Source organism: Styela clava, chromosome 13, assembly GCF_964204865.1.
Source record: "Styela clava chromosome 13, kaStyClav1.hap1.2, whole genome shotgun sequence".
Taxonomy (NCBI): domain Eukaryota; kingdom Metazoa; phylum Chordata; class Ascidiacea; order Stolidobranchia; family Styelidae; genus Styela; species Styela clava.
In genome coordinates, this window is record NC_135262.1 from 12,974,962 (window position 1) to 13,002,277 (window position 27,316).

Consider the following 27,316-nt stretch of genomic DNA (forward strand, 5'->3'; position numbering starts at 1 on the left):
CATTCATTGTATTGCTATAACGTGGAAATTTCAGACAACTCACTGATCTTTTAGTCTGTAAATGTTGCACGCAATGTCTGTGTATAGGTATTTTACGCTTTATCGGCGGTCACTTTTGTAACTTAAAACGACAGTAGACACGATTGTCCGAATCTTATAGTGATGGGTTTCACGAGGGTTCGCCCGAACGCGTTATTGGAATGTCGTGATTATCAGTGAACCCGATTTTAGAGATGTAAGTTTGGAATGGTTTTCTAAAGAAGGAAATCCTGTTGTTAGTGAGATCGATACTAAAGACAACTTGTTCTTAAAATTTTAAATCCGATCATGGAATACAACGCTATCTTGTTTATATTACATGCATTTCTACGGGTGGCAGGCTAAAGAATTCCTTCCCGATTTCCTTTTGGATAATAAATTGAAAGGTGTTATGGATTAGAATTCATAAGAAAAGCAGTGTGAGTGAGCAAAGAACATGTCAATTATGAGAACAGAGCTACTCGGGGCTCGATTATTGCAATGACCTAATTATACCCAGCTCTTTATCATTGGGTATAGTGATCTGAATCTTTCTTAAATATATATATATCCACAACAAGTATTGCTGAGAATTATGAATGCTTGTACAAGAAGACGGATATTATCTAAAAAGTGTGTAAAACAAGTCTTGCACACTATCCATCCATCGTAATGTTCATTTTGAATAATATTAATGAGGCGGTTATGCTGATGTTTTTCAGTAATCTCGAATAGTAATAGAAAATAAGAAGTTTAGGGCTCTTGTACATAAACTGTTTTAGTTTTGAATTCAAGCAGTTAGAATTAAACTATATAGATAAAAAAAAGTTAAATAGCAAATATGCAAAATTCGTACAAAACTGCCCTCGCTTCCATCTTGACGATGGCCGTCATCACCAAAACCTATGTGGAATGTAGTGGTAAGTCGTAGGAAAAAAACTATCAAATCGAGGTCAATCTGCTTGTACCTTGCTAGTTTTCACTTTGCATCTTGTATTTTAGCAATACTATATATGAAATAAGATCAAATAAACTCATCATTTATATATTTTACAAATCATAGTAAGTATCGTTTCTTAGTGTGTTCTCGTGTGGCATCATGTATCCAGGGCGGTTTTATAGCCGATGAAGACCCAAAAGTAGACTACTGTACTTCAGATGCAATCATAGATAATATTAATATTCCGATACGAAGTGGACCTATGGTTCGTTTTGTTATTGTGAAAATATCGCTTTTCTATTCAACTACTGCACCAATTGCTTTGAAATTTTAGTCTTTGTAAGCTCTATGGAAGGGATGGCGAACCTTCTTCAATGAATGAGACAAAAATTATATTTTTATCGTGGAACAGAAGAGAGTGGATCACAGATATTTGATCAATGTTTGTACCTATGAGAAACTTCTGAAACAATTCTTATAAGCTTCTGTTGGTGTTGGCGTAGTTTGGGCTTTACTTATATGCATAACTTCTATCAGGGACTTTTTATGGCACTCAATTTTATGAACTTAGAGTACGAAAACACGCATACGAATTACCAAAAACGTTTAGAATAATGCGGCAAATTATTTTACGGTTCCAAAAAGTTTGAAGGGAATTCCACTCTAATAGTGTTATATTTTTTGATCAGCTTTCAACCACATTGAGGCACTTTTACACTGTCCCATTGTTGTTTCAAATTTCTAGGTTTTTATTTCAAGTCTGAAAGATTTTGTTCTCTTAACGGCATCGTATGCAAGAAACTAATAAGATACAAAGTAGCATCTAGTTCTCGCATAACCCCTAAAACATCTGTAGTGTAGATGCACTTCGGAAAGAGACCAGACGTAGCAAAAAATGAACATATCGGCTGCATTGTTATGTCATAAACGATGTCAGAGTCAATAGCTGAATAACGGTACACAGCGGTGCAGACATGGCTAGAGGATTAGGTGTTTTGAAAATTACCATACCGGCGCAACTAATTACCAATTTGAATATGAGCGATTGCGGCCCCGACTGCTCAACTGACGGTACATTATAAAATTTAATGTTAGATTAACTTAAGGCCGGTTTTATCACTGATATGCTAGCATTTATTTCATTTTATTCGTGCCTTGGCGGGTCACGAATGAAACGCAGTGGGACACTTTGTGACCCGCGGGTCAGTGGTGCGCCATCCCTGCTCTTTTGCATGGGTGTGCAAGGTTTTTAAACCAGGGGTCAAAAGTTTGGCCCACCTACACTTGTGCGTCATGTAAGTGTGACGTAAAAGTTACATTTTATATATGAATAGAATTCATCTACAGTGTTACAACAGTGGAAAATAATTAACTTCGTTCCTCGTTTAACCACAATCTCAACAATTCTTGAGAAATATTTCAGCTAAAACATCAAAACTTGTTTTTAATTTGGTTGTGGCAATTGTCAAAACAGATTTGAGATGAGTATTGGTCAATTGAGATCTGTGTTTAGATTTGTTGAAATTCATCAGACTGAAGGTCTGTTCATGTTCACTCACCAATGTGGACAAAAACATTTATTCGCTATTTGATTAAGTTGAATAAATATAGAACTTCATAACATAATTTAATATTCATAACTAAACTGTACTGGATGTAATCCACCTGTCAATGTTCACTGATATCTTCATTTGTGCATTGTGACGGAAGAAAAGGAGGATGGACACCCCAAACAACAGCAGTGTTCCTTCTGCGCCGCCCAGGCGTAAAAGTCCGACCAACAAACAAACATGCACAACCGCCACAATGACCAACACCATTGAGATTGATGATGTCAGCAACCTTGTTTCTATACTCGAAAGTACGATTCTCAAAACTCTGCGTCTTGAGATACCAGCTATTATAGAGCAACATCTTGAAAAATTTACACTTGACACTCCCCAGTCTTTTACCTATAACAACGCTGTGGAAGAATCGTTAACATCACTGAAAGTGTCAATTGATGAGATTAGATCCGAGGTAACATTCATCAGTGAGATCAAAAAGGAAATCCACGAAATCAAGAAGAGCCAAGATTTTGTCTCAAAAAAATTCGACGAACTCAATTCTAACCAAAATGAGCTCAACAAGTTGGCTACCAAAACTCGAAAAAGAGTTGCAGAATTAGAACATCTTGTGCAAGACCTCGAAGAAGAAAACGATATATTAACTGAACGACAACAAGATCAAGAACGTCGTTCCAGACTAGACAATCTAGAGTTCCATAACATCCCTTACACAGTTGGCGAAAACTGTGAAAATTTAATATCTAAAATTTGTAGCAAATTGGATGTCCCCCTACAATCTATTGACATATCAAATTGCCACAGACTTTCAAAATATAACACAAGGAAACCATCACCTATTATTGCTAAGTTCATTAACAGGAAAACAAGAAATAAGATCCTAACGAATCGTCGCAAGCTAAAATCCCTGGATATTTCTACCATCTTCCCAAAATTTCCCAGAGCAACAAAACTTTTCATTGTTGAGAATCTGTCTGACTCCAACAAAGACTTGTTTTTCAAGGCCAAAGAGCGTAAACAATCTTGTGGCTACAAGTTTCTCTGGACTAACAATGGGAAAGTTCTGATAAAAAAGAACTCTGATACAGCTACGATTCCAATCATCACTGAAGATGATCTACTCTTGATAAAGTAGGTTATCAATTCATACTTAATGGTAAATTTTTCCTTTTCCATTACTACTATTTTACTCTCAATAGGTAAATGTCGAGTTATTGTAATAATGTATTAGTAAATAATCCTACTTGTGAAAACAGTTTGAAACACTGTGAACAATTTAATAGTTGCCTGTGTAGCAATATTGAAGTTTCAGATTTGAGTAACATTTCATCTGATTCCGATTTAACGATTATCCATGTAAATATTCGCTCTATTCAAAAAAATATTGACCAACTTACTATACTATTGTCCAAATTCTCTATTTCTCCCCATGTTATAGCCATTAGCGAAACGAAATTGCATAAAAATTCTGCAATTATAAGCCTCGACGGGTATAAATTTTTTCATGTCACTTCTGCCTCGAAATCTGGCGGTGTTGGTGTTTTCATCAGAGATGATGTTAAATCTACAGAGTCCCCAGAATATCATTTAAATTATCCTAATTGTGAAGATCTCTGGTTAGAAATTAGCTTGGCTAATATGGATAAAAATTTGAGTATTGGCATAATATACAAACACCCTAAAAATGATATCCCTGCTTTTACAAGCATATTTGAAAACTGTCTCACAAAATTAACAAGTAAACCCTTTATAATAATGGGCGACTTTAATATAAATTTATTCGCAACATCGAGTAGCACTCAAATTACAAACTACTCTAACATGCTAATTGCTCACAATTCAATCTCACTAATTACCAAACCAACTAGAGTCACACAAACATCATCCACACTTATTGATCATTTTTATTCCAATATAACAAATAAAAAATTAGATTCTTATGTTATTAGATCAGACATTACAGATCATTATCCCATCATGTGCTGTATAAGTGGCATCAAACCACTTAGTAGAAATGATCTCATCATAACGAGAGATATGTCTGCTTTTTGCATTGAAGAGTTTCGCTCAGATACGCAAAACTTGATAAACAATCGCTTTCGTTCATTATATTTGAATTCTCAAAACTATAACGCAATATTTGATGAATTCACCCAATCTTTTGTTGGTCTAATCAATAATCACGCCCCATTTCGACCCTTGTCGCGCCGTAAAAAAAGAATAAAGCTAAAGCCATGGATTACGAAAGGAATACTCAATAGTATTCGCATAAGAAATAAGATGTTCAAGTCACATTATCTAAATGGCAATAGTTCCCAATGCTCTTATTTTAAAAAGTATCGCAACGTACTGAAACACACTATTGATAATGCTAAACAAATCTATTATCAAAACCGTATTGCTTTCTATAAAGGAAACCCGAAATCAACATGGCGAATTGTTAATGAAATTGCATCCACAAAAAATAAATCTAGGCAAAATATTGATGTAATTCATCTGGAAAATGGCATTACTATAAATGATAATCATTTGATCGCGCAAGAATTTAATAAGTATTTTTCTACTGTTGGTTCCGCTCTTTCTGAAAAGTTCGGTAATGACATGGATGGCTTCAAAATTTACCTTGGCAAACGAGTAAACCAATCCATATTCTTGAGTCCAGCAACGATGAACGAACTAACTATAGAATTAGCTACCCTGCGGGTCGGGAAGGCAATTGGGGCAGACGGCATTCCCAGTCGCTTTCTCAGATATGTTGCAGATATATTATCACCATGTCTGACAGAGTTCTTTAACAGCTCGCTTCGATTAGGCATTTTCCCATCTTCATTGAAAATCGCCAGAGTCATTCCGATCTTTAAATCTGGTAATACAAAACATGTATCAAATTATAGACCCATATCTATTCTATCTGCTATTAACAAGGTATTCGAACGCTTAATTAATAGGAGGCTAATGGATTTTTTCACAAAACATAGTGTACTTAATAAATCACAGTTTGGTTTTCAAGCCAAACATTCCACTTCGCATGCAATTCTAGACACTATATCCCATATATACGATAAATTAGAGAAAAAAGAATATATTAGTGCAACTTTCTTAGATCTTAAGAAAGCTTTTGACACTGTTAATCACCAAATCTTAGTCTATAAGCTGTGGCATTATGGAATTAGAGGAGTAGCGAGCCAACTCCTGGCAAATTACCTGACAAATAGAACACAATTTGTTCAAATGGGTTCATACTGTTCCCCCACCTTACATGTGACTCATGGAGTCCCACAAGGATCATGCTTGGCCCCGACATTATTCCTTATTTTCATCAACGATCTTGCACACAGCTCCTCATTATTTACAAAATTATTTGCTGATGATTCCAATCTTCTAGATAGCGACAAGTCTCCGGATGTGCTTCAGTCCAGAGTGAACACTGAAATAAGAAAAGTAGCAAATTGGATGAAACAAAACAAATTAACATTAAATGTAAATAAATCAAAAACTATGTTGTTTGCTCCAAGTAAATCCAAATCACAGACATCTGTGAAAATTGAGATTGAAGGAACTATTCTTGACAACGTTAGCTCATTCAAATATCTTGGCATCCACATTGATAACAAACTGCAATGGGACATTCAAATAACCAACACTGCTGTTAAATTAGCCAAGGCGGTAGGAATGCTTTATCGGCTTAGGCGTTATACTTCTTTGTCTACGTTACGCATGATATACTTCGCTCTGTTTCAATCTCATTTGCAATATGGTATTATAGCTTGGGGATCAGCTAATAAAACTTTGTTACACCGGATTGAAGTATTACAGAACAGGGCTATCCGTGCTTTGACCCATGCTGGACCAATGTCAAGATTAGATCCTCTTTACCATAAGAATCAAATAATCAAAATGTCAGACATTTATAAAATCGAGATACTGAAACTCATGCACCAACACCTAAACAATAAACTGCCTATGGCTTTTAAATACTATTTTGTCAAACAGATGAGTGTTCACTCTCATTCAACTCGTTCCGCTGCCAATAGCTCATACCATGTGCCTCGCTTTTCTACCAATCGTTCACAAAGCTCTATTAAATTCATCGGTGTGAAACTCTGGAATACGCTCCAAGACACACTTCGCTCTAAGACTTATAATTCATTCAAAAAAGCACTAAAATTTCTTTACTTAGATTCTTATATCTGTCAGTAGGCTGGCAGAGTTGAAATGTATCTCAGACTGTTTGAAACTCACTTTTTTCAAATTATGGGTGTTACCTTCATCTTGTCATTATTCTCATGATATGCTATCACTATCCTTGTATTATTATTATTTTATTTGCTCTTCAATACTGTGGTATACTCCAATAGTATGTGCTGCTCACAGAGCATGACTTTCTCTCACAAAGCACTTGTGTTTCTTACCTTTATTTGCTCAAGATTCTATAATAAGCTAGGTATCCTTTCACCTTATTGATTTCCATTACTGCTATTTTATTATTTAATAGCATGTGCTCCTTATGAAAGTCACTTCACAAAATAACTGTATTATGAACTCTTATAACAAAGACAAAATTCAAAAACTTTAGTTACCTCTAATAGTCATTGCTTCTTTAATATGCTTTCATCCATTGTAGCTCACATATGTCGTTTAATATTTTCCAATATATATGTGCTCTTTGCAATCCAAAATAAATTGAATATGTCTTTTTCTTAATCATAATTCATTGGTTATATTAGTAGTTCCACTGCTGCTGCTGCAGGGAATTCCCCAAGTAGTCAACAACATTATGCTGCGTCACGCACGTCAGCAATTTCTTTGTTGTTGGCGTGCTCGGTGGAGCATGGCGTTGAGTTGTTTAAATTCGTCAATGCTTTTTTCTATTTAATCGAATCTTCTGTTCTCACGTACATTTTAGTTCCCAAATTGTTTCATTTATTTTTGCTGATTTATTTCTGTATTGTTTGACTTAATCTGCTTCTATAATGGTGTCGCTGACATGATGACTTTTGATAGTCTTTTCGCGATCCCTCGTCTATTGCAGTCCAAATATTGTACCTCTTTCTTTCAATGTATTTATTTAATTTTTACCATTTGTTTACATGTACAATGTTTTTGCACGACGAAAAATAAATATCTGAATCTGAATCTGAATCTATTCTTTAATAATTCAACTATCAATGTCACGAATTCGGCCGCAAAAAAGGGATGCACCAACAGATTATTAGAAACCACCGAGATATAAAAGACTTATTCACATGGCAAGAATGCGCAAGCTATGGACAGAAGAGAGCGTTCAAGGGACGTTAACAAAACTTTGTCGTGACTCGAGGTTGCGCGTGACCGCACACGACAAGAGCAAGAGGCGAAAGAAAGATTTGTGAAAAGCACGTCGAATCGAGTGAGCGAAAAAACGTAAAGTTTTGTTAACGTCCCCATAACATGAAAGTCTGTGGCAACCTAAAATACAACTTACACAGACTGCGATGATAATCTAACAAGCCTATTGCAGCACTATACAGATTTCAACAACAACAACTATGTAGTGCAGCGTTTCCCAAACTGCGGTCCCTGGACCTCTGGGGGTCCGTGATGACGACACGGGGGGTCCGCAACGATATTAGAAGTGTCTGAAACATATACATTGTAACGTATATCCACTGTTACATAGACATCAAGAACTTGTGCGACTTCGCCAAAGTCATTTGAGCGCGTTGGTGTTGCGACAAGGAAAAGGCGATGTAGTGCATGCGGAATTGGTTTAAAGCCGGATTGAATCCTGGTCAGCTTTATGGGATTCGTTTTTCACTTCGACGTTTTGTGTGGTGACGTTACAAAATGAAAAATGAATTGTAGCGGTTTTTCGACCCCATGTCACCGGATCTCGCGCTCATCCAAGTCGGAAGCTTTTCATGGGGTACTGTGTAAACGACGTTACCGTTACCAAAAAGGATTTAATAAAACATTTGTAACTCGGGTCATTTGGTATTTCAATTCACTTTTTACCTTGAATCATGAATCATCATGCAGAAGATGAAAAAGCTAAAACAGTACCGGTACTGGACAGTTATTATAGGTGTTACACAGTTCATCTAGGTTCATTCTAGATATCATTTTTGGGGAATTCGTTTTGGTCTTCGTGTCTGTATATTTGAGCACTGCTCATTATATTTAATATGTTCACCCATTTAACTATTTTTTTTTAATTTTAGATTCTCACCCATGCAATAGAGAGTGTGAATTTCCTTCGTCGCCGAGATTATGCGAATATAATTTCACCGTTGAGTGGTAAGGTGTATGAGTAGGCAAAGAATAAAAATTTGAAATGGGAGGTTTCATTTATGAACATTCAGAGACAATTTTGCTCCATTCCATGTCAATAAAAAAGGGGAATATACTCGCTTTTTACCTAAAAGTTTAAAGCCAGAACCAAAGCCTCAAAATTCGCTTTTTTGATATCGATTATCTTCTTTTTTATAGCTTAATCCTGTTGCCTGTTAACCCTCAAGTTGCGAATGCGCGAATGACCAAGATTGCGGAAACTATTTTATGAAAAAAAGCAAATATCAGCGCAATCAGATTCTTTAAGCGTTGTTTTTTGATAGTTCTTTATAAGGAAATTCACACGTTACAACAAAAAATGATAAATTCGTTTAAAATTTACATAAGTCTAATATACAGAACGATCTATCATATCATTTAAATCAAGGGTAGGCAAACTTTTGTCGTTCACGGGTCAAAATTAAAGGTTGCAAATCATTGGTGGACCGCGCATATTTTTAGAAAGTTAAAAAACGAAGAAGTGCTAATGAATCACATTTTTTCACACAGATTTCAGGTAAATTTCAAGCAGTGCGCAAAGACTGATCATTTGAATATTTTTTGCGTCAATAAACCGTTTGCACTAAGCATCAACTTTTTTACATTCTGCTGCCATTTGTCTAATTATATTCAATGGTAGGCTCATTAATTAAACGAGTAATTGTGAATTATATACTTCTTAGGTTATACGATATTTTGTGTCTCAAAACAAATTCTGTTACGTAAAGCATATAATCGTCAATACAGCTGTTTTGTTAATAGAATTCAGTGAAGCGTCGCGGGCCAGACTATATTGCTCCGCGGACCGGATCCGGCCTGCGGGCCGTCGTTTACCGACTCCTGATTTAAATAGTGCCCCAAATCTAACCTCATCTAAAATTTCATCGACCAACGTCATGGCTTTGTAGAATAGCAGCTATATATACTTTACCAAAGAAGTTTGTTCAAATTACTTGAAGATACTTTGCAACAATTCTGGCACTTTCCTTTTTTATATATGATCTGGTACATGTTTTACTAAGGATCAGAAATTAAAGATAATTTGGTTTATTATCTTTATTTCTAACTTAACTTCCCCCTGTGTTTGTGCGTTCAGGTACTACACGATGTCAAAAGCGTGCTACAACTGCCCTTTTACAGCGTCCGATTGTACAAGACCTCACTGCGTTACCGCTGATGGGGTATCGAGACCTATTGCAGTTGTGAATAGAATGTTTCCCGGACCTCCAATACGGGTGAGGTATTTTCTCTATATGAAAGTAAGTTTGCAGTCACAAGAGACAGAAATCACCCTGAATCAAGTTCATGTTTTTAACTATCATTTACTTTTCAATTTAGTTACTGTAATGTATGATTTTGTCCCTTAAGCATAGAAAAGAGAGTTTTTGTTTGCCGATATTGATTATACTTTTAATTGTCTAAATTTATAAAAACGTGATTTCCCATTGCATTGTCAAGGTATGTTACCAAGATACTGTCCGTGTGTTTGTCGACAACCAGCTTGTAGACGACGAAGGAATCACAATTCATTGGCATGGAATATACGTGAAGGACACTCCATGGATGGATGGGGTTCCTATGTTGACTCAGTGCCCTATTCCAGCGAAAACGTCATTTGCATACGAATTCGTCGCAAATCCTCCAGGTAGTATTGTTATATCAATCCCCCCTTCATATTGAGACAGGAATTTTGATATCCACAGTTAAAAACTTCCGCTGAAAGTATTCATAATTAATAATGAATTAAATTTGTTTAGCAACCAAGACTCAAATGCAAGTATTATCTGGGATTTTGAATTTTCGTCCTGCATAACAAAATATAAAAGATGTTTGGTAGTGATTATGACGTAATAAACTGATCATAAAGAGATATGGCCACGTTAAACGAGCTTTCAATTGTTTTCTTGTATATGTGGTATTTTCATATGATCATTAAGCGATGCTATACTTATATATGTGAGGTGTGTTTCTGACGTTAGTGGATGACTTACGGTTATATCGCTACATCTCATGTTTGACCATCTAGCTAATAGACTATTCATAACGTTGGGCGACGATCTTCTAGAGTCGGCGTTATAATTACGTGTTCTTACAGACTGGAATAAAAGGATTCGATAGTAAAAATATATAGAAAATTGATGTTATGACACTTACTACAATCGTTCAGGTACTCACTTTTGGCATGCACACGCTGGTTTTCAAAGATCTGATGGAGTAGCAGGGTCTCTTATCATCGATCGCCCTATGCAACAAGACCCACATAAAGATTTATATGAAATCGGTAAGTTCCGGCATCGCCAAATACTTTTCCTATTATTAATAATTCGATCTACCACGAATTATCCAAGCTAGCAGGTTCTGTAACACAGCGGAATTGAATATTTGTTTTATTCTTTTGACTGAGTAGGCCCACTCTATTGTTTTCCAACAAACAGATTCTGACGAACATATTGTATTTTTGACGGACTGGCTTCATAAAACGACACTAGAAAAATTCTTGGAAGCAAATCACTATGAAGGATTATACCTTGGAGAAAATATGTTGATCAACGGGAAAGGAGTGTTTCAGGTTAGACATAACCAAACAAACGATCGCGATGAAGTAGTATCCAAAAATCTTGAAATAATTTAAAACATCATTTGAGTTTTTCATATATTTTGAATGTGTGTTAAAATTCAAAATATTTTTAGGAAATGATTTACGACTGTTTATGCTTAATTTATCTGTAGGAATTCAAAAATGAAGCTGACAATTCTACACACTTTACACCGATGCACGTTTTCAAGGTGGAGAAAGACAATCGCTATAGATTCAGAATAATAAGCAATGCAATTTTCTGCTCACATGAGGTAGCTATCAATGTTTCCAAATTACCAAATTTACTACAGTTTTATAGTAAATGCTATGAAGGCATAGCGAATGATCAGTTATGGCTTCGGTCACATGACTCCGTGTCCTTTAACTTTTTGAATTGGTCGAGTAAGAACTCAAATAAGCATGAATTATTAGCACTTTTCATGTTATACAGGGTGTTATCAACGCAAGATTAACAGAAGTTATGATGAAATGCTACTTAAAACATTCAACGACTGACGCATTTTAACAGTTTTTTTTTCAGATTGCCATGATAAAAACTTTACCTTAATTTTGCATAACTTTTTTAACACCCTGTATGTATGATGATTTATTTCGATGTCTTATTTTATATTTTATTTTGTATTTTGAAGGGATTATCCAATATTTATAAAACTTTTATATTTTGAAATGATTACGTATTGGTTGAATACTTTACCTCCGAATTGGGTATCTTGAGTATAGTCGATCGCGACTGATGTTGTGTGAATTCCATAATATACCCCAAAAAATCACCTTGAACCACTTTCATGCAGTGCCTATCGTGTGTTTTGAAACAGGAAGAATACAATATACACTTACACTATTTGAGTGAGTCTGGCCAAGCCCGATCGAATGTATCATATTGGTGGTAACAAATGCAAATTTCGACGTTGCCAAGTTTTAAAAATGAACTTGCAAAATATTGTATGTCTTGACTTACAAACGAGCCTACAATAACTGCAGTAAGTCTCACTCCAAGGGTAGTGTGATAAATTCATTGTCAACGGTAGAAGCGACATCAGAATGACCATTTCTTGTCTAATTTCAAGCGTGCGAAAAATCGGAAAATTTCAATCAGATACTGAAGATGTAACTTTTGAGAATATTTATTTTTCACTGTTCAGATAATACATGGATACTTGGCCAACCCACGTATATGTTAAACTAAAATTTTATGACAACTCGTGCGTAACTGTAAATGAAGTATCGAATTATTTTTAGTGCGGGAAGCAGTAATTCACGGTTGGTGACTTTCTAAAGTGACGAAATAAAAAAAATTTGAAAGCCTGCCATGAACTATTTCCAATTCACGCACTGCAAATAAAGTAGTAAAATTTTACTTGAATTTTCGGGTCGCGACCAGGCAGCAATTGTCATGCATGACTCAAGGGCAAATTTAGAGTTATAAGAGCTATTATGTGATATATGATCATTGGACCAATTACTATTTTACCCTATTTTAGCTTACAATTGATGGACACAAAATGAATGTTATTGCCAGTGATGGCGCAGAGATTGAACCATATGTGGTGTCGTCGCTTGTAATTCACGGAGGAGAAAGATTTGATTTTGTCATGGATGCATCTCAGGAAATTTCCAACTACTGGATGAGACTTCAGTCATTTGGCGTTTGTACACTTGCATCCCTCAATACCAAAGCTATTTTAAGGTATTTAACTTAACCTAGATGATAGGAGGTTCTATTAGGAGATGTATCGTGATCGAAAAAATGATTTTTAAGTTGAAAGCTCCAAGGGTAAAATTTCAAGCTTCTTTGCGGGCTAAAGGTATATATATAAGGTATATGTATTTTACCACGATAGAATTCATCCACAAAATAACGTTACACAGATGTTTTTGATGGAAATACTTTGAATTATTTTTCATGAGTATTGAAATCAGATTTGTTAGTGATGTTATGTTTCGGGTCTTTTTGCCCAACATTATTTTCGGACTGACCTCCGTATTTTAGCAACGTTGTAGTAAGCGTTAACAAACCGTTTTCCACCAAATCGGCTCAAAAAAATTGCAAACATTTTGCAACTTATTGAATCGAATAATGTTCAAAAAAATGATTATGGTTTAAAATTGACATTTTTTTTACATTACGTTTAACCGTGTGAGTATACGCTTTGAACAATTTCACTAGTATAAACTTTGAAAAAGCAACCATTCATTCTCAAACATCTTTCATAGATATCAAGGTGCGTCAATGGAAGATCCCCAAACATCGCCAGAATCTCCGGAAGATAAGATACAATTGAATAATCCATTTATTTTTGAAGAAAACGAGAAAAATATACAACTATCGTCTTTAAAGCCTGTATATTCAGATGTATATTTTGACAGCGACAGATACAGTGGTATGAAACAATACAGAGAAATGTGGTATTGGAGTAGTGTTCACCTAACTAATGTTCCTTTCTTCTTGCCTTTGTGTTGATGGATCCGAATGCACTGTCCCCAAAGATAATGTATAGCATGAATCAAAACTGCTATATAGAATGGTTTAAAAAGTCAATACGATGACCACTGTGAAAGTGTCATGCAAGACCGTTGAAGTGCTCACTAAATAAATAAGAACATTTTGACGTCACAATTTCCATTTTTTCATAATATTTTCAAGTGTACGCTCATTCTGAACAAGTTATATATCTACGTAAATAAAATTGATGACGTCGGAAGATATTTTTACACCATTCTAATCTTAAGTAACTAAACAACACATATCGCTTCAATTTATATTAAAAAGTATTTACGGTAATTTGAATTTTAAGTAATTATTTTGCTCAGAATATTTACTATACAGTCTCTATATATTTTTAATATATTAAATTTAATATAAATACGGATATATAGCAAATTATTTTATAATGCTGTGATGATTAATTATGATAAATAGTTGTCAATATATTTTATTATTTTTACATTTTCAGCGCAGCCGGATCATACATACTTCATCGGATTTGATATTAACATGCGAAATCATCCAACTTACAACGACCCTGACCTTTATCCTTTCCCGCAAGCAACACCACTTTTCTTTCCTCAGCTCAATAACATTTCTTTTTCTGTTCCTTCTTATCCGATGCTGACACAACCTAAAAACATCGACGAGTCTAAATTTTGTAATCCCGAATCGGACGAGTGGGGACAAGTTAATTCTGACTTCTGCAAAGACAATTTTTGCTCTTGCACTTATGTTGTTGATGCACATATTGGAGAAATGATTGAGTTGGTTTTCTACGACGAAGGAAAATTTCCTTTTGTGGACGCGGCACATCCGATGCATCTTCACGGACAACATTTTGCTGTCGTTGCAATGAAGAGGTAAAGAATTTTGTTAGGCTTTTTTATAAGATAATTGAATACAATACTATTGTAGAGTCATATTGAGAAGATTGACAAAGTAAGTTTTTGCTCACCATATAAACATTTTTAATTGCCTAGCCCTAGACGATTTTGGCCATTCGTGAAAATCAATTTGCCACTGCCTTGATGACAAATTCTGCACCTATTCTTTAAAAATGACCATGAGGTACTGCATTACTGAAAAATAATTACATTTCACGAACTTCTTAAATCATTCAAAATGAATTATCGATAATAATACTTCCATCCACAAAATTTTAATGAGTCCTTCTTAAATCTGAACCAAAAACTGTTATAACAATAATTCTAACGAAAGAATTTTAAGATTTTAACTAATAATCTAGAATTGGAAAACAAATGTCTTCAGAAGAAATTCGAGAAATACATGGGAATGGAAGTATTGAATATAACTTTAATGCTATTTACAAGGATTCAGTAATCGTCTCCGATGGTGGATACACAGTTGTTCGATTTTTAGCAGATAATCCAGGAGTTTGGTCATTGCATTGTCATCTGGCTCTTCATTTGAAAATAGGCAAGTAATGCAGTTTCTTACTATATATATGTCATTATTACCTATTAGTACATCCAGAAATGTCAGATAAATTTCAACAAAAACACACCGTTACGTTACCTGATAACAGTACCGTTCTGTTGTTAGGCTACCGCTGGGCGCTGGTGATCGAATGCATATACTTTATTTCAACGCCTAGCGTGCTAATTTTTTTATTTTATTTATTGTACCTGATTTTTTTATCGGTGTCCATTGCCTAACACTCTACAATGCAAACTCGTTGATGGCTAGGTCAACTTCAAAATTTCCCAGCTATTCTGCAGAACAACACATTCGCTACCCGTCTACAGGTCTTCCAGTGCAAACGGGGATTCCCCGGTTATTCGCTGGTCTTATGGCTCATTTAATACACGTTGCAAAATTCGTATATCAGTAATTTTGAAACTCTCCTCCCCAATCTGTCGAATTAGATGTTAGAACATTGGGTGTCGCTGCTCGATAACCAGTTTTGGTTTCCCGCGGCTTCCCTTCAACAGTAATGTAAATATCATTTTTCCCTATTTTTTGCATGATTTATGTCTTTCTACTGGTTGGAAAAAATAAACTTGATTTGAAAGAAGAGCATTTGACCAGATCACTCAATTTTCTCGTCTATCGCCTTTATTGCTTATACTTTTAGTTTAAGCAAAAGACAGCTTTATATGGTTTGTATCGTTAATTTAGGTATGGAGTTGGTAATTCGAGTTGGAAGCTCGGGTGAGTGGCCAACACCACCAGAGGATTTTCCTACATGTGGAATTGGGAGAGGAAAATCAGATGCGATTCGCACGTTCTCAGCAAGAAGTGCGCTGCTGAATTTCACAATGTTGATATTAGCAGCTTCTTTCTATATTATATTATAGCTAAAATACCTATTGCCTTCGGACGCTTAAAGTGGCATTTTCTCACTATTCCATCTCACAATAACAGCAAAGTTTTGGTTTATACTGATACCTCAAAAATTTATATCTTCGTATCAAGATGCGGTTACATATGATGATGCTGATGCTGAATTATATTGCTCAACTCTTTATACCACACTCTGCCATTATAATATATGAGCTACTAACTAGTTTATACTCATCTGATAACATCTGTGTCAAAATATATTTCCTATGTGTTATTCTCAGAACGTCAGTAGTTTTATACAGAAACATTTGCCACGGTTTTACCCTTTATGAATCGCTATCATACCGACCGAAGAGACCTATAGCTTCAGACAGTGCATGTATTGTGCGTGGTTTTCTCACTTGTATATCAAAATCACATGGTCTGAATGGTTATGAATTGCGAAACTTCTGACTAATTCGGTTTTCTAGTAAATCAGGGCAAATGTATGAACGAGATAGCGACCGCCGACTTATGGATCTAGCGGCGTGTATCGTTTGTTCTGACTCAATAGCGACACCGCGCTTCCCATCACTGATTAAATAATAATTCGCTAATTATACGCCATAATTCATCCAAAATCAATAGGCTTCTGGTCCGAGATATGATAAATGCACATGCAAAATTTGGAGCAGATTCAACCTCGCTTTCGTGAGATATCGCGTAATATACGAAAGTGTCTAACAGACAGACAAACAAACAAATACCGGTACTCCTGAAGTATGCGCACCCAGATGTCGCATAACCTGAACCCTAACCTGGTACACAACCTGAATTCAGGTTGTGCGCCATCTTGGTGCGCATACTTCGGGAGTTCCCAAATACCTATTTAACAGACTTACCGATCAAGATCGATGAGTGATAACTTCGCTTTATGAGGTCACAGACATGAACTTTGCGATTCATTTTTCCATGATTGCTTGGATTGCAGGTGCCAGTTTTTTATTTGCAGTTTTCTATAGCATTTTGTATTAAATTGCTCCCGTCGCATTTCGTGTTTTGCTATACCTATGACTTGGGTTTTCTCCACTGCTCGCAGTATGCAAAATACGAGCGGTATACATATTGTTTATTCAGTTTAATGCTTAATATTTTTAAGCCAATGTCGAAATAGAAAACTCATTAAATTTATATTCCGATTTTTAAATGTCATTTTTCTCGAAGCATGATCAAAACTTCCACCTAGATTAATGATGCATTGACGACTGACTTGCCTGAAAATAGACGACGGAATCGCGGATTTCAATAAATCATTTTGGTATAGTGCTCTTCCAAACGCTGCGCTCATTTGTCAAGTTAAAACTAATCATGCTCGAGTTCGCGGCCAAAAGTTATCGTATTACAATAAGCCATTCATATATTTTAATATTGATTTATCGAACAGTTAGTCGATCAGAAATGTTGAACATGCAGTGCATCACATTTTTCTGCAAAGACGTTGAAAGGTACACGGTGATCAAGATCAAAAAGCACTGAAACTTCAACAGCATATTTGCATACTTAAATGTGTTTAGATTTAACAACTATTGAACGTGTAAGAGCATTCAAAGAGCAACGACATGGTATATTGACACAAAGTTCAAATTGAATTTTATCCAATCAAATTGAGTGGATTATGTAATACATAAATAAAGAAGGTTATATAGTTGTATTATATATGTCTGCGAAAGTCTGACCTTGGTTAGACGAAACGTTACAGAAATATATTTGTGTTAGTGTGCAGCAAGACTCTTGAATCACTTGGTCATCTGTACAATTGCTACAGCATCCTTGCATTATACGGATCCATCGGCACAAAATCATGGAGAAAAAATAATTAGTTTCGCAGAAACCAAATCATTAGCAATACTTTCTATATATTGTCATTTCAGTGGGTACTTGTAAAGTGACTTGTTAGGCGTCGTGATAAAACGTTATTTCGTTTCTCAACTACAGTATTCAAAAATTTGTGAATTTGAGCTAAAATACAAACGTTTTCTGTTCTTTGAGACATAGACATTTTAGCTAAAATACAAATGTTTTCTGTTCTTTGAGAAATTGATGATCAAACTTGGCGGTATTTTCATACACATGCAATCCAAGAGTCTCAATTCCACGAACACTTTAGTAAGACCGCCAATGCTTACGAAATATTTAATTTTTGATTCTCTGAAGGGCAATTTATCATTTTACCTGCATTTAATTAAATCTATTGAATTTATTTATAAAAATTGTGATGATGTATCGTTGTTTAGGGCTGCAGTAGTTTCGACGTCCCTTCTTTATGTTGGCATTGTCATCAGCAGTAAAACTATTTCCGCTTGGATGCAGCTATATCACAAACGCGTGAGGATTGTGAATGCGTATTACATAATTTGTAAAGTTGACAGAAAAAATAGGGTTTCCAATCCGTGTAACTCGTACTGCTGTGTATATTCATGGTTGTCTAGTATGTAGCTTGCCAAACACAGACTTCCCCTTCAAAATGTCATTTTTTTCAATAACGTGATCATCTTTTGTGATTTGTTGTTAGCCAGAAAGCGAGCCCTGTCGAGGTACCGCTCAATGTCGATCGTATAAAATGGCAAGTCAAACACGTTACTGCATTGAACTATTGAAAATATTTGAAATGGCAATATGGAGTGCGAAAGTTAACTCGATAAGGTATACAAATGCTGCTGCTTCAAAGTTTGGATTTAGAAAATAAAAAAGTATTGTGTAAAATAGTCGTCGAGTGTAGTGCGAACAAGAATCATTCAATATATATTCTAAATGTAGTCGTTTTTTGAATAGTATTCTCCGAAAATTACATTTATTGCAAAAAACACACAATCAAAAATGTGTTTATCTGTTACCAATTCAGATGTTTCGTTCGCATATTATTTTCTCTCTTTATTTAATTATATTATATTCTGGGAATCTAGGTAATTGAAATATTGATTAAAATATCAAAAATAAGTGTTAGAACATACATACCGTTTTGTGACTGTACGGCGTTCGGAGGATTTGGCGGTAACAATTCCGTGTCCATATATTTGAGCATTACTGTTGTGTTTGTGTTCAATTATATATGTAAATTTTTATCGTCGCTTTCAAATATCGGATTTTTCAGCATTTTTTTACCATCGTATTTTCAAAGTAAACTATTTTATCTAAATTTGAATGAGCAAAAGAGAAATGATGCGTTATGAACTAATCTTAATTGTTTTACATGCATTTGGTACAACGTTGATTCATAGTAAAGGTGAGTTATTTTAAATCATATTGTGTTCGTTTGGTGTCTTCTCTAGTTATCACTTGTAACTTTTCAATTTTCCACTATCTTATTTAGGTTCTCGTATCTTTTAAACTTTCTTAAACCAATCGGCCAATTAAAAACGTAAATCCTTAAATTAGCGCAAACACCGACAATATCACTTCTTGCAATTAGATGCATTAAGTGACAAAATATTCAAAATTTTGTATTTATTTACCATTTTTTTAAGATCTCCACCCATGCGACAGGCAGTGTGAATACCCTCCATCGCCAAAAATTTGTGAATACGACTTTGTAATTGAATGGTATGATGTTTCATAATTTTATAAATACACATATATGCTATATTGTAATAAAGAAATGATATTTGCTTATTAAACGACGAGAAAAGTTCAACACGGAAATGTTTGTCAATTGACCTTCACATAATTATTTCGTGAATGAGAAATATGCAAAAGATAGATTACTATGATAGACTGGTTTGGAATAGAAATAACTGACCTATGTTTATTGCTTAGCAAAGAAATGCTAGTCAACCTAATTATTACTATTTTTCAAAAGCACCTTCTATACCATTACATTTGTAAACTACGAAAATAAAATAATAACTATACTCAGATATCAATGGATGATTGTATTCTTTCTGAATAAAAGCCCAAAAACGACGTATAAAAATGTTACCGTTGCTTTAAATTTATAATGAATATTTACAAGGTACTACACAATGTCGAAAGCATGTTACGATTGTCCAAATGTTACGAACGACTGCTCAAGACCTGATTGTATTCCTGCGGATGGTGTTGGTAGACCTTTGGTAACTGTAAACAGGCAGTTTCCGGGACCTTCTATCAGGGTGACTGATATCCCTGCATTCCACCTTTACTCGATTATTAAATTTTATTATCTAGTTAACTTGAATAGTTTAAATTGTGCTTTAAATTTATAATGAATATTTACAAGGTACTACACAATGTCGAAAGCATGTTACGATTGTCCAAATGTTACGAACGACTGCTCAAGACCTGATTGTATTCCTGCGGATGGTGTTGGTAGACCTTTGGTAACTGTAAACAGGCAGTTTCCGGGACCTTCTATCAGGGTGACTGATATCCCTGCATTCCACCTTTACTCGATTATTAAATTTTATTATCTAGTTAACTTGAATAGTTTAAATTGTGTGTGCAATGTGATCTATAAGCTAGTCTTAAAGGTCTGTAAACCTGATTTCAACAATGTTAAGTAAATGAAATTCTAAAACAATAAAGACAATAAATAAGATAATGATATATTTTGTACTTTGAGTAGCATCTTTTCCAGATTTTCTCAGAAAATTTTCTCTACAATATTAAAAATATTTTCAACATTTAATCATAAAAATGTTTTCAGGTTTGTCACAAAGATACTGTTCGTGTATTGGTTGATAATCAACTCCTTAACGATGAAAGCCTCACAATTCATTGGCATGGTCTTTTTATGAAAGATACACCACACATGGATGGTGTTCCCATGGTAACACAGTGTGGCATCCCATCCACAACTACGTTCACGTATGAGTTTTCAGCAGACCCACCAGGTATATAAGATAAAGCATTTTTCGTCCTAATTAGTTAATGTGATTGACCATTCAAACTATTTTTGAAACTTCTAACTTTATGAAAGTCAAAGTCAGTCAATTCTATTATTATTCAGTGATTTACTTATCGTAGGTACACATTGGTGGCATTCGCATTCTGGCTTTCAAAGATCAGACGGATTAGCTGGTCCTCTAATTGTAAACAGAGCTCGAGAACAAGATCCCCATCGAGGTTTATACGACGTAGGTATGTATTGTTAAAATTATATATACATATATATGCACCAATATTCAAGCTTCTTTTCGTAGTTGTCAGTTGGAAAATATTCCTTTTCTGATCTAATTTCAGATTCTGACGATAATGTTATCTTCTTGATGGATTGGTTACATACAACAACCTTAGATAAATATATATCTTCTCATCATACTTCAAGCTTTTTTGTTGGAAATAATGTTTTAATAAACGGAAAAGGCGTTTTCAAAGTAAGCATTTTTAATAATATAGTATTTATACAATAATGATCTCATGTGGTCAAAACATGGCAAAAATAATGTAGAATTCGAAGGCAGGAGTTGAATTGGTATTCTGTACAATCTGATCAACTTTGCACTCATATTGTACGTTAACGTGATTATCTGTCGACTAAGAAAAAGCAAAAGCGAGTAAAAATAATTTTTATTGATTTGAATATTAGAACTTTTTGAAATGCAAATACTTTCATTTGCGTATATAAATTTATTATTATTAATTGTTTGTTAAAAGATACCTCTACTTTTGCAGGAATTTTTCAATGCAACGACTAACATTACATATACTACTCCAAGAGAAGTTTTTACTGTTGAAAAGAACAAACGATATAAATTTCGCATGATTAGCAATGCTGCATTTTGTTCGTATGAGGTAAATAACAGATTTTCCATTATGGTGTTGTCATGGATAAGGTTATCATAACTCATACTTGGACGCCCATTTTTTACAACATTTGGGCCAAATTGAAAAATTCAAACTAAGTTGGTATGGTTTTAAATTGTAGGAGACAACTTGATCTGAGCTATACTTTTTTAGTGGTTGGATTTGATAGAATATTCTTTTACTTTGATTTATTTTTAACTGATGACTTCTAACTGACTCACCTTTGACCTGATATTCATATGCATAGAATGCAAGGATGCTGTAGCAAGAATGAAGATAACTGTAAAGTGGTAAACAATAAAGTGGTTATAATTTGTGTCTGAGGAAGTCTGATTTTTGTCATACGAAACGTTAAAGAAATACATCTTTGTCAGTGTACAACAGTACTCTTGAATTGCATAGTATGGTTTTTTTATTCCCGCTAAAGCACCCTTGCATTATATGCAGCATACGAATTCACTGCCGCAGAGGCTTTGAGGAAGAATTGGTTGTATTTGTGATTGGGTATTTTATATTTTATGATAGGTGTCTATCGACGAACATGAACTCAATGTCATAGCAACAGATGGTTATGACATCAAGCCAGTTTCAGTTTCGTCGATTGTAATCCACAGTGGAGAAAGATTTGATTTTGTTGTTGATGCATGTAATGAAATTTCAAACTACTGGATTCGTGTACGAGCATTGGAAATTTGCGCCATCTTCGGCAAGGATTTGACACAGAAAGCAATTCTGAAGTAACAACAAATTTGTAATTTATTTCATGCAGCATAGTCGAAGATGATTATTTGCTGTCTATGGCTACTAATAACTCAGCCTATATGCTTTTATATATTGCAAGATTTGATTTATTAGACAAAAGGTGGATCTTTGGATCGTTTTGTGGATCTGTGGATTGTTAATTTGTTGTTGTTCTAGTTGTTGTTGTGGTTAGTATTCTTGTTGTTGTTACTGTTACAATTTCTTTGATATTTTTAGTGGATAAAGATTATTGTTCTAGCTGGAAGGCTTTTATTTTTTCATAAATGTCTGCGGGCTATGTAGGATTTGTTTTTCCCTCTGATATTTTGTTTAATCACGTCATCAAAACGTCTAATGTTATCGTAATCTGACTACCGGTATCCTACTGTAAAAATTTCGATATTTCGTTTTGGCATCTGTGTCCAATATTTAAGAATTTGTCTTTTTTGTTGTTGTCATTAGTGGCTTTACTCCAGCATTAATTACATTTACTTCATGCAATAACATGCATCAGTTATTTTCGTAGTACAGAGTATCATTCTTGTAAAAGGTATCAAGGTGCTACAGAGGAAGATGAAATCGAGTCTTCTAATTTAACAAGTAATGTGAAGCAATTGAACAATCAATGGAGCAATTCCACTGACCCAAACAACATTCAGATAACGTCCTTGATGCCACAGCATTCTGATTTATACCTAGACCAGTCTAGGTACCGAGGTAATCATTCATTCTGCACGTTTCAGTCAGTGTAATTTTCGTCAAACCGGCGTTTTGTATTTGCGTTGTTTTATCCAATTATTTTGCCTGATCACTTTAATATTATCATTTATTTCAGATACACCAGACCAAACGCATTTTATTGGATTTGACATCTACTCGACTGGTCATCCCACGTTCAACGATCCAGAATTCTATCCCGACAACAAGAAATTATTGTTTCCTAAACTTAACAACATTACATTTGTTGTTCCAAAATATCCAATGTTAACGCAATCTTATGATATTGATAATAATGATCTATGTTTTCCTGAGGCGAGTGATTGGACTCAAAGTCGTTCCCAATTTTGTGGCGATGAGGACTTTTGTCCTTGTACTCACGTGATTGACGTTAGTATTGGTAACCTTGTTGAGTTGATAATTTATGACGAAGGCGGATTTCCATTTGTCGATGTTGGACATCCCATGCATCTACATGGACAGCATTTTAAAGTGGTAGCAATGAAAAAGTATGCTTTTCTTAAATATTTTTCGGTTTGTGAGTTTATCAAATAATAATTCTAATAATAATTACTTTCTCTCAGTGCTATTCAATTTTGAAATTGCTGAATTTTGTTATTATTATTGAGTGCTTATATTGTTCTAATAATAATGTAACGTTTGAAGTATATGCGAAACAGTCTAATTTATTTGTCTTAAATTCTACACGGTTTTTTTAGAGTTGGCGAATCTCTCTCTCCCGAATTGGTGAAAGAACTTCATGCTAACGGCAGTATTGAATACAATTTCAACACAGTTCTGAAAGACACTGTTATTGTTCCTAACGGTGGATATACGGTTGTTCGTTTTATTGCTGATAACCCCGGAGTCTGGTTCTTCCATTGTCATCTATCCTTCCATATGCATATAGGTAACATGGCGTCTGTCTCTGTATATACTTAATATATATCATCAGAGTTAGTTACATTTATTTGATGAATTAATATATTTTTCCTAGGGATGTCATTGGTGTTCAGAGTAGGAGAACCTTGGCAATGGATCAAGCCTCCCGAAGACTTTCCGAAGTGCGGTAAATGGTCTGTTCTGGATAACATGCACATTTACCAAATATATTACTAATATCCATAAACATGATACCATATTTGTTTATATTTTATGCTATATGTTAAATTTATTACAATGTAATACTAAGTAAACTCAAGTCAGATAGGGTATTCAACAAAAATATGCATATATATATATACATGTTAGAAGGACAGTCGTCGGTGAAATATGATTTCATCATGCAACAATGGTTGTAATTATTTACTGTGTTATACAATGTAGGCCTACGTGGAACATGAAATAGATAAATAAACTACTCTTTGTTGTATTGTATGGGTTTACTACGAGTCATTTTCCCAATTGGAAATCGAGAATATCATTAGAATGAAGATATGAAAAAAGAAGCTAGATTGCTATTGAACGATTTCCAGTTTAAAGCCGTTAAAAATGGTATTTTCCTCCTTCAGCAGTAACATCGTGTAGTTACTTTCTTCGTTAATTCCTGCGTGTTGATCATAAAAACGCGGAAATAACTATACAAGTCAAGTTCTACTCCTGTACATCTATATGCGATCGAGCTTAACAATTAAATACCGTACTTGTACATGTCTAATGCAGCATATAGAAGGAAAAGCATAAAAATCATGTAAGGCTCCTGTACTTTTTCACGCATCCGAACCTGCTAAATCACATACTTGACCATGCCTAATACAGCATATCATCCCAAATCACCTGAATGCACATACAGTCGTGTTTCTAGTTTATGTTTTAATGCAGAGTTAGAAGGATTTAAACTTGACATGTATACGAGTTGTATCACTGGATGTTTTTGAAGTAGGAATTTTGGGTAAATTTTTTAGATTTAGAAGCCCTATTTACAGATATTGGAAATTAAATTTTAACAGTATCATGTTTATATATTTTTTTTTTGGGGTGTATTTTGTCTCAGGTATAGCTGGACAATCTGGCCGTTGCGTAACACATTCTTTCTCTTTCACTGTTGAAATGTATTTTCACAGATCTTGTAGTGATTGGTTATCACCACACATAGATTGTTTATAGATTGGTCTGGTTTGTGTATTATAACCCCAGCATTGACTGACAATAATTTTGTATTGCGTTCGTTAACTCGAACTCGATAGCCTTCGGCTGTAGTAAAGAGACGTTTGAAAACACCTTATGAGTTTATTGCAATTCCGACAATATATACAGAAATACAATGCACACGCAATTAGATTAAATCTTGTCTGACTAACACAAATCACATTGCTGAATACTGTATATAGCTTACTACAGAGCAATTAAAATATAATAAGGAAACATATTTTTACATTAATAATGGAAGAATAACGCGTCATTCCGGTTTCTGGGTAGCTTAGGAAATTTACTGGAAAGAAACTTATTTTTACATGGGATTGTACCGAAAGGCTATTAAAATTTGAAATTGGATTTCGAGAAGTTGATAATTGCTATTGTGGAAATAATTAATTTTGTTTTTCATAAGTTTCTCACGAATTGGGCCAATTTGGTGTAGTTTTGTAGTTACATAACAACTAATTGGCTACAATCTTACAGAATCTCTTTTTCCTGTTTTTCGTAACCCCCACTCCACCAAAAAAAAGTGGAAGTTGATGGCTTGGTTCCACACCTATATAAAATATGTATGGAATCATTTACACTTGATCGTTTTTGCATGGTTATCTCCCTCGTCTAAACAAAAGACCTTTAGGCTATACCACTTGGTTGCCGTTTTCTAATGCAAATTCGTAGAACTTGTTACGTGTATTTCGGATTTTGCAAGGTTGACTGCCACAAGGGTAGATACAATATGAACGTTATCTGAAAATGCGCATCATGGTATTTCTGAAAGTCAGTTTTAGCTGAAAAAATATATATGTGTGTAGTTGTTGTATATAAAAGTATTTAGGTGCTCCCGAAGTATGCGAACCAAGATGGCGGACATCGGAACGTAACATGGGTAACAGGTTAGGCCATAATTTTTTTCCAATTTTCCTTATTTTAGTCCTATTATCAGTTCGAAGACTAGCCAAGAGCCTCCCATAGTATTTATACCTAAAGTTATGGCCTAACCCTAACCTAGTACACATATTACATGCCGATGTCCGCCATCTTGGTTCGCATACTTCGGGAGCCCCCAAAACTTAGTCCTCTGCAAGCACCGACTGACCTCAAGGACTGTTTGAAGTAAAAATTTCTGATCACAAAGAAAAATGGCCGAAATCGAATCGACTATTTTTAGTTCACTCGGAATTGTCACTACATACGAGTATATGGGATTATATACATGTTTTAAGTTGTGGCATGCAATGATATGATTATTATTATTGAAACTATTTGAATCGAGAACCTTTTATCGTTTCAAATTTTAGGTATATATTACAATTAGAAACTACACGTATAGCGGTATACTGTCGGATACTGTATGTTTGTGTTTTGTTACTATCAACAAATTCGGTGAAAAGCGACTGTGAGTAGCATAAAAGCTACTTTACCTGTTTTAACATGTGCTTACATGCATACTGATCTTATGACAATTTTTGGTTGCTACTCATCTGATTGCCCTAATAAATTACCAGCATTTTTGTAATACTAGATTTTTCAATAGCATATCATCATCAATATAAATAAAATACTAACGTTTGATCAAAATCCCATTTACATGTATAATTTTCTCATCCCATATTTGAAAAAATATCATTCTCGTGGTCCTACCATAATCTTTTAACAAACAGGTAGTGTGTGTTCGAGACCTATTCAGTCAATATGTTTTATACATTCATCCATAATAGCTTATCTTTGACGTGTATGTT

General features: G+C 34.6%; 3 protein-coding genes across 4 annotated transcripts; 2 read left to right on the forward strand and 1 right to left on the reverse strand.

The window, feature by feature from the left end:
* The first annotated feature begins 135 nt into the window (after positions 1 to 135).
* On the forward strand, positions 136 to 16,785 carry LOC120332720 (uncharacterized). Its single transcript, XM_039400028.2, has 12 exons — positions 136 to 938; positions 8,724 to 8,799; positions 9,929 to 10,067; positions 10,291 to 10,477; positions 11,000 to 11,113; positions 11,268 to 11,401; positions 11,563 to 11,682; positions 12,913 to 13,118; positions 13,646 to 13,812; positions 14,386 to 14,779; positions 15,166 to 15,356; positions 16,059 to 16,785. The coding sequence occupies exons 1-12, from the start codon at positions 860 to 862 to the stop codon at positions 16,235 to 16,237; spliced, it is 1,986 nt and encodes a 661-aa protein (XP_039255962.2). The 5' UTR covers positions 136 to 859; the 3' UTR covers positions 16,238 to 16,785.
* On the reverse strand, positions 4,410 to 7,617 carry LOC120335219 (uncharacterized). Of its 2 annotated transcripts, XM_078119255.1 has the most exons (3): positions 7,104 to 7,617; positions 5,728 to 5,950; positions 4,410 to 5,386 (listed from the first exon to the last, which is right to left on the reverse strand). In XM_078119255.1, exons 2-3 carry the CDS (start codon positions 5,825 to 5,827, stop codon positions 5,142 to 5,144), a joined length of 345 nt encoding a protein of 114 aa, XP_077975381.1. In that variant the 5' UTR covers positions 5,828 to 5,950; positions 7,104 to 7,617; the 3' UTR covers positions 4,410 to 5,141. The 2 variants fall into 2 exon arrangements, with proteins under 2 accessions (XP_077975381.1, XP_077975380.1); XM_078119254.1 differs by lacking the exon at positions 7,104 to 7,617 and having other exon boundaries at positions 5,728 to 6,457.
* A 2,573-nt stretch (positions 16,786 to 19,358) lies between the features above and the next one.
* Positions 19,359 to 24,802, forward strand: LOC120332468 (uncharacterized). Its single transcript, XM_078119458.1, has 13 exons — positions 19,359 to 19,485; positions 19,727 to 19,802; positions 20,212 to 20,328; positions 20,458 to 20,596; positions 20,884 to 21,070; positions 21,204 to 21,317; positions 21,420 to 21,553; positions 21,852 to 21,971; positions 22,509 to 22,720; positions 23,275 to 23,441; positions 23,560 to 23,950; positions 24,161 to 24,351; positions 24,439 to 24,802. The coding sequence occupies exons 1-13, from the start codon at positions 19,404 to 19,406 to the stop codon at positions 24,558 to 24,560; spliced, it is 2,052 nt and encodes a 683-aa protein (XP_077975584.1). The 5' UTR covers positions 19,359 to 19,403; the 3' UTR covers positions 24,561 to 24,802.
* The last annotated feature ends 2,514 nt before the right edge of the window (positions 24,803 to 27,316 follow it).

Excerpts from the sequence above, each read along its gene's own strand:
- LOC120332720 (XM_039400028.2), top strand. The coding sequence starts at position 860 with ATGCAAAATTCGTACAAAACTGCCCTCGCTTCCATCTTGACGATGGCC. Across the intron at positions 10,068-10,290 it reads TTCCCGGACCTCCAATACGG|GTATGTTACCAAGATACTGT; the intron begins GTGAGGTATTTT and ends TGCATTGTCAAG. Across the intron at positions 10,478-10,999 it reads ATTCGTCGCAAATCCTCCAG|GTACTCACTTTTGGCATGCA; the intron begins GTAGTATTGTTA and ends ACAATCGTTCAG.
- LOC120335219 (XM_078119255.1), bottom strand. The coding sequence starts at position 5,827 with ATGTCGGGGCCAAGCATGATCCTTGTGGGACTCCATGAGTCACATGTA. Across the intron at positions 5,387-5,727 it reads AATTGTGTTCTATTTGTCAG|ATTTAAAGATCGGAATGACT; the intron begins GTAATTTGCCAG and ends TTGTATTACCAG.
- LOC120332468 (XM_078119458.1), top strand. The coding sequence starts at position 19,404 with ATGAGCAAAAGAGAAATGATGCGTTATGAACTAATCTTAATTGTTTTA. Across the intron at positions 20,329-20,457 it reads TTGGTAACTGTAAACAGGCA|GTACTACACAATGTCGAAAG; the intron begins GTTTCCGGGACC and ends AATATTTACAAG. Across the intron at positions 21,554-21,851 it reads ACGGAAAAGGCGTTTTCAAA|GAATTTTTCAATGCAACGAC; the intron begins GTAAGCATTTTT and ends CTACTTTTGCAG.